The 7,414-nt window shown below is 41.3% G+C and overlaps 1 protein-coding gene across 2 annotated transcripts; it reads right to left on the bottom strand.

Moving 5' to 3' along the window:
- Window positions 1-2,657: 2,657 nt before the first annotated feature.
- Window positions 2,658-6,762, bottom strand: LOC147850913 (cellulose synthase-like protein B4). 2 transcript variants are annotated; one of them, XM_087335820.1, is made up of 9 exons: window positions 6,706-6,747; window positions 5,915-6,675; window positions 5,538-5,804; window positions 5,303-5,428; window positions 4,944-5,144; window positions 4,607-4,718; window positions 4,328-4,509; window positions 3,861-4,214; window positions 2,658-3,739 (listed from the first exon to the last, which is right to left on the bottom strand). In XM_087335820.1, exons 1-9 carry the CDS (start codon window positions 6,722-6,724, stop codon window positions 3,059-3,061), a joined length of 2,703 nt encoding a protein of 900 aa, XP_087191946.1. In that variant the 5' UTR covers window positions 6,725-6,747; the 3' UTR covers window positions 2,658-3,058. The 2 variants fall into 2 exon arrangements, with proteins under 2 accessions (XP_087191946.1, XP_087191945.1); XM_087335819.1 differs by having other exon boundaries at window positions 5,915-6,762.
- Window positions 6,763-7,414: the final 652 nt, after the last annotated feature.

The raw sequence follows: 7,414 nt of genomic DNA, 5'->3' as shown, positions 1-7,414 counted from the left end.
GTTGAATTCATCTCTTTAACAAGGCTAATGAGCTAATTTCACATTGACTTATATTTATGATTTTCTAATTCCCTAAATCATCAATCTAATTTATGAACCCAATCAACAAATGTACTCGAATTCAACAATAAAAACAACACAAATACATTCACATACTCATCCACAATCAAATTATTTTCTAATTTCGTAAACCCTCAATCTAATTTATGAATCTAATCAACAAATGTACTCGAATTCCGTAGTAAAAATAGCACAAATACATTCATATACTCATCCACAATCAAATTATTTTCTAATTCCCGAAACCCTCAATCTAATTTATGAACCTAATCAACAAATGTACTCGAATTCAGTAGTAAAAATAGTACAAATACATTGATATACTCATCCACAATCAAATTATTTTTCTAATTCCCTAAACTTGCAATCTAATTTATGAACCTAATCAACAAATATACTTGAATTCAGTAGTAAAAACAACCCAAATACATTCACATACTAATCCACAATCAAATTATTTTCTAATTCCCTAAACCCGCAATCTAATTTATGAACCTAATCAACAAATGTACTCGAATTCAATAATAAAAACAACATACTACATTCACATACTCATCCACTATAAAAAAAATTCTAATTCCCTAAACCCACAATGTAATTTATGAACCTAATCACCAAATTTACTCGAATTCAATAGTAAAAACAACACAAATACATTCACATACTCATCCACAATCAAATTATTTTCTAATTCCCTCAACCCTCAATCTAATTTATGAAGCTAATCAACAAATGAACTCGAATTCAGTAGTAAAAATTGCACAGATACATTCACATACTCATCCACAATCAAATTATTTTTTAATTCCCTAAACCCTCGGCCTTAAAAACCTGAAAATGCACAAAAACTCTACATACCCGAAGTATTCCGAAGAAAACTGTAGGTGCACAATAGTGTCGTGAGCAACAATGTTGTGAAGCAGCTGTCACAAACATGACAACAATTATGTCAAGATTCAAACTCTTGACCTCTTGCATTATAGTGTAAGTGTTATATTGTAACCAACACATCCAACCAGATGGTTGTGTTATGTATATGTTTGTAGATTATCTATTCATGTTCTAGGAGGTTTTAGAAAGTTCTAAAACAGAAGGTTCTAGAGGGTTCTAGAATATTCACCTGAATATTCTAATGCATGTACTTTGACTCACAGTATAAATACTTGTAACCTCTGTAGTCCCTTTCAAGGGATTCAACACCAGTCATTGACACATCAATCTAGTATTCTCGTTTCGCCTCATCTTTGTATCCTTTATCTTTATGTCTGTCTTCATGCCCTCTTGTCGCTCACAACATCTAGAGTTCCTCGCCTCGTCACATCTAGCTCCAAGTTCATCCGTCGCTCGTAGCCCCATCATCTGTGCTCTGTCCTAGTCGGCGCTTGGTGTGTCTGTGACAGCAACATCCTTGTGACCAGCTACATGGAATTTATTAAGGAGCAAAGAGGGTACGATCGGTGACTGTTGGGGCTATGCTTACTCAAATGAGCATAGAAAAGAAAATTTGGGGGAAAGAAATTTTGTGTGTAAAAAGCCCTAAGTGCGCACCTTTTTCCTTCAGATCAAAGTGCGTACTTAACCGAATGTTTACTGTATACAATTTTCAAAAGGCAAGCTACCATGGAATGGTTTGGAAGAGATTTCTTAGATGTTTGGGGTATGATAAATTGCAATGATATATATGGAAAGAAAAGCTACCCTAACTTCTAAAGCTTTCATTGATAGGGTTAATTTAGTGTACTTCTACGACAACATGTGACAGAGGCTTTAGTCGCCTAAATCTAATAAAAAATAAGTTAAGAAATAAGCTAAAAAGCAATGTGGTTGATGCATTGATATGAATCTCTATTAAAGGACCTGAACTAGAAGAACAAGACTTCAATGCCAACATTTTGTTGTGGAAAGAAAGCAAGGCATATTGTCATATTTTTATATAGGAACTTCTCATGAGCATATGATGACATTGAGGACTTCATAAATTTGATTTATTTTGTTTTGGAACTTTATATATATTAGATCTAATTTGATATGATATATATATTAGATCTAATTTGATATGATATGTTAATGCTAGTTTGCAAAGTTTTGAAAAGTGAATTTTGTTAACAAGGTTAGTAATTTTTTATTGAATAAATAAATAAATAAATAAATAAATAAATAAATATATAAATAGTTTTTTGGGTCCAAAATACTGTGATTGGTTTGATTTGGTATTGTGCATGAAATTTATGTTTTTGATTTGGTATGCACTAAATATAAATTTCAGCATGTTCCCATTGACATTTGTTACTTGTAGAAACATGGCCGACTGAAATTTTTAAATTCCGGTTAGGTTCATAAGAAGCAAGAAAATGTCTGGATAGGGACTAGGGACTTTGGCCAACAGTGATCCCTACCCATATGTTGTTTTCAGAACTAATTTTGAAAAGTAATATTCAGTGACTTATTGAAGGCAAATAGTGAGATTGATCGAAATGAATACTATGCTACAACAATATGTCAAAGAACATCAAATGATTAGTTGATAGTTTATAAAATACATATACTTCCACATACACATACATATATACATGTATATATGTATACATATACTCAATGGATATTAAATTAGCATGTGGCTGGTTGCATAGTGACAATATACAACTGACGATGATTTCCTTAACAAATTATATCTTCCACATGTGTGACATTGTACATGCATGGTTCATCATTGTTTGTCTCACATCACCTCATTGAGTACATTCAAACCGAGCTAAACTTTCTATTCTTTTATGTAAGTGAAATTACTACCAATGAGAGAAAAAACAAAATATGCGTTGTAATGAGTGAATGTGAAGAGGTAATTAGGGAATGACAAGTTGTGACATTAGTGAAGGTAATGCACGCACGCACGCACGTAATTAGTGAATGTAAGCAAATAGTTAATTGTGAAGAACTTAGATGATCAGTAGCTGACAAATTAAGGAGGCAGGCCATGGATAGTTTAAATTTTAAGCCTTCAAAGTTTCCCCGTCATGAGGCTGATGATGCAGAAAGCGATGAAAGAGCAGGCGGAGGAGAGGAAGACGATGGAGGAGTGAAGTGCGAGAGGCGATCTTCGGTGTCCCCTGCACCACAGAAACAGGCCCTTCACGATGGGATGCAGGAGAAGCAGGACCCATGCGCAGCACCACGCCTCCACCTTCATCACCGCATCAACCCTCCTCCTCCTCCTGCTGCTGCTCGCCATGGCGGATGAAGTGGACCACAGCGATGGGTTGAGCAGAGAGGAGAGCAGAAATTGCGAGAGGGCCGCAAGGTTCAGCATAACGATAACCGTCGGAGGCACAAATAGCTTCAATTTGCTGTTCACAACAACCCCACCGCTCACCGCTGCTTCTGCTTCTGCTTCTTCTCGCTTCGTCTTCGTCTTCGTCTTCGTCTTCGTCGTGTCTTCTTCCTTCACTAATTTGTCCTTGGGCGTTATTTCGAATTTGATGTCTGAGATACCCATGAGTTTCTTGAGGACATCGTAGGCCGCAAAGAGACTAGAGGATGTGGCTGCGAGCGCATCCATCTTCTCCCCCATCCACCATGCCTGTAGGCTCATCCCCATGACCATGCTCTCCACACGTGTGCAGCCATAGGCGCTAACAAATGCCGCTAACCCTAACAACAGCCACATGGGGTTCTCTTCCATCTGTTCATCATGCACGCATTCTTTAAATGTTAACTTTGTTCCAGAATTGCTAAATATTCCCGCCAATCCAAAATTGGTATAAATAATTCTAGAAGAAGAAACAAGAACTACCTAAGCTTACCTTTGGGAATAAAGGCCTCCCTATCAATAATGATGCACAGGGCAGCAGTGCATACATCGCTGATGGGATCCCCACCGCAATAGAATTGAACAAGTAGATGTAATTGAGCCTTTGGACCATGCTAAGTTTGGGCAAGCGTGTGAATGAGAAGGGAGAGTCGGTGCCCACCATTACCTCCAAGAATCCTGCCGACCACCGCTTTCTGGTTGTTAACATATCCTCACTTCCTACCGGGAAACGGCCCAAGAAAGCAGGCCTATGCTTGGGCGAACAGAATACCGATTTCCATCCCCTCCCATGGAGTTTGAGACCAGTGAGCACGTCCTCAGTTACTGATCCATAGATTAATCCGGCCTAAGAATTTGCCAGAAGTTGCACATGAAATGGGCTTTAACATATTGTTGCTCCTCATGTTATTGATCCATTTATGTTATGTATTATGTATGATGCATGATGATGTATGATACCTCTTCGCCCCAATTGGTTCCATCTTCATATCTACAGCCAAGCAATTCAATCGCCTCCTCTACAAAAGGGTCTCCTCGTAGGACACCATCATTCTCGCCATCATCGCTCGGCTTTGTCGATAATATCCTTGCAGCACAATTATTGAAGACCGCAGAGGTTCCTAGGTCTTCACTTTTCAGACCTCCATTGAAGGCCAAGCTAATCCATTAGTAATTTTAATTTTCCTTCAGGGGGGGGATGAATGTAGTAGTAGTGAGAATGATGAGCTTATAACTTACTATTGAGACAGATACCATCTGGTGTTTTTCCATACAATGCCTCTCTCTTAAGTATACAAGAAGTTCCACAATATGGTGGACCTTGGCAACTATCCCATCCCTTCAAGACCACCTACAAAAATCATCAGACACAAACAAACACACACACACACACACACACACACACGACAAGTAAGCCTCGGCTGTGATGAATCTTGCATGCAATTAGGCCTCAGTTATTATAATTCGGTAATCCACAGGATTGAATAAAACTGTGACAAATTACTTGCAAGAGGCAAAGTTCAAGTTGTTCTCTTAATGTGCTGTAACTAATTTGGAATGGCAAAATATTCAGTACCTCGATAACAGTTGTGAACGAATCATCTCCTTCCATCCCTTCAAAAATTTGTGGGAACTGGACAAAGCCTAACTGAGGATTAATGGAAGAATCCATGAAGAAACACATGGCTTGTAGGAGCGCATTGCCATCGTTGGCGTATGTGTCGCAATCAAGGTTGATGATGAAGGGTGCGTTTGTAAAGATGCCGGACACACGAATCTGGTCATGTTATATGTACACAACACATTCATTGATTAGCAGATTGGAATGGATTGGATTGATGAGATCTTATTAAAACAGCAAAGTGCCATTGTAATTGAGGTTAAGATTATTCACACAGAGTGGAAGAGAGAGAGAGAGAGAGAGAGATTGAAGACCAGCGCATTCATGTTGCCGGCTTTATAGTGGTGCTTGCGTTGAAGGCTCTTCTCTCGGGACATATACACCAGGCAAGGCAGCCCTCCCTCCTCCTCCTCCTCCTCTTGAGATTTGTCTATCAGAACCTGCAGCAGCAGATAACAAAATCGAAACAACCCCATTAATTGCATATATATGTATGTGTGTAGTAGGAGTAGTAGATAGTAGATAGTAGATAGTAGTGAAGGTGCTCACTTCACAGTAAGCGTGGTGATGCCGTGAATCGTAGTCCACAGCTGCCCATGATTCTGACAAAACGGAGCGCTTCAGACGGCCCATGTAACCCTCATCATCCTTATTATTATTAGTATTATTATTATCTAATCTGCTGTAACTATGAATCAACCCAGTCTCCATCATTACGTCTGCAAGCATCATCTTCAGAGCCTCTGCCTTGGAGCGATGATCTCCATATCTCTGCGTCATGGATGTCACCCTGCGCTCCAGCTCCTTGTACCTGGCCTGTCCTTCAAATGTTTTTTTACATATACGTACTCGTCTCCATCATCCAACAATTATTCCTATAAAACCAGGCAGAGATTGTGCGGGATCATCAGTTAAGACCTACGTACCTTCATAGTTGTCCATTCAGCGGCAAAACCCGAAGCATGAGAGGAGGAGGCGTTTGGCACGTGTGTCGAGTCGGGTGCATGTTTATGCTTGGCAAAATGCGGGCCTGGAGCTCGAGGTGTGATGGAGGGGAAGCGTCGGCAGAATGGAACCCAGTGGATGGCGAAAGCGGCGGCGAGCTTGATGGCCCAAAGGTTGAGGAGGGATCCGGCATCGTCGGAGACGTAGCAGGAGAGGCGACGTGGCGAGTAGTCGAGTGCGAGAGCTGAGAGCAGGGTGTTGAGGGTGACGAGGGGGGGTTCCTTGAGAGGGTCGGCGGTGGTGACGAAGACATCCACAGGGGGCAGCTCATCCAGCAGCTGCCGGGGGCCTCCATGTCCATCATCATGTACATGGGGGATAGGGTTAGGGGTAGGGTTAGGGTTAGGGTTAGGGGTATGGGGTAGGAAGAGCCTAGAGGGGTGAGCCACACGCTCCACCAAGCGCAGCCTGTAGAAGAGGGAGAGGTGGGATTGTAAGGAGAGGCAGAGCTCGCAGAGGAGCGCGGAGCAGAGGAGGAGGAGATGGGGCTTGTCGTGGAGATAGAGGTGGGAATAAGAGAAGGAGGTGGAGGAGGAGGAAGAGATGAAGAAGGACGGATGGAGGCGAGAGGAGGAGAGGAAGAGGAGGAGAATGGAGGAACGAAGGTAGAAGAGAGGTTTGAGGTAGTTGTTGAGGGCGACGATACGAGAGACCACCACAAACTCATGGAGAGGAAGTGGGTGTGGAATGGGAGGAGGAGGAGGAGGAGGAGGAGGAGGAGTAGGAGCCATGAGCTGAGCTGAGTTGAGTTGAGTTGAGTCGAGTTGGAGTGGAGATGGGATGGGATGGCCAGCTAGCTAATAATAGGAAGGAAGATACATGATCGGTTTTATTGAGGATGAGGAGTAGTAGCACAGAGACATTAGGGGAGAGAGATAGAGAGACAGAGTGTTGTGTGTGTGCTGTGTAAGCAGATGACGTCATGGGCGGTTTTACAAATCATGGGTTGGTTGGTCAGCTTCGATTCGGTTCGTGTCGGTTTGGTTGGTTGGTCGGCCGGCTTCTTATCTCGATTCTCATATGGTGTATTTCCTCTTTTAAGGGCTGGGCTGGGCTGGGAATAAACCATACCCACGTTTGTATGGCACTATCAAGTATCAACATCACATACTACCCATTATGACTCTCTCTCTCTCTCTCTCTCTCTCTATTACAAAAGACAATAAAGGAAAAGGAAATTGTGAAAGAGACGGGACGGGGTATTTTGATATTAAAAAAGATTTATTACATGGGGGGCATCCCCAAATTTCCAGAAAATAGCCTCCTTTCCTTTGTGCACTGACAAGCTACTTAAATAACCATCCACTCAACTACTTAAGTCTTAAACCACTAATATCTCTAAATACTCCCAGCAATTCCCTTAATTTCTCTAATCCTAACTACTCCATAACACTCTCCCGCTAAGTGAAGAGTTTCGTCCT

The sequence above is a fragment of the Azolla caroliniana genome, unplaced genomic scaffold, assembly GCF_043228905.1.
Source record: "Azolla caroliniana isolate FFs.n. ecotype wild unplaced genomic scaffold, voAzoCaro1.0.p SCAF_20, whole genome shotgun sequence".
NCBI classification, from domain to species: Eukaryota; Viridiplantae; Streptophyta; class Polypodiopsida; order Salviniales; family Salviniaceae; genus Azolla; species Azolla caroliniana.
The sequence above is the reverse complement of the archived record's forward strand: the minus strand, read 5'-3'. Positions and strand labels throughout refer to the sequence as shown.

Excerpts from the sequence above, each read along its gene's own strand:
- LOC147850913 (XM_087335819.1), bottom strand. The coding sequence starts at position 6,724 with ATGGCTCCTACTCCTCCTCCTCCTCCTCCTCCTCCTCCTCCCATTCCA. Across the intron at positions 5,805-5,914 it reads CTGAATGGACAACTATGAAG|GCCAGGTACAAGGAGCTGGA; the intron begins GTACGTAGGTCT and ends TTTGAAGGACAG. Across the intron at positions 4,215-4,327 it reads GAACCAATTGGGGCGAAGAG|GCCGGATTAATCTATGGATC; the intron begins GTATCATACATC and ends GCAAATTCTTAG.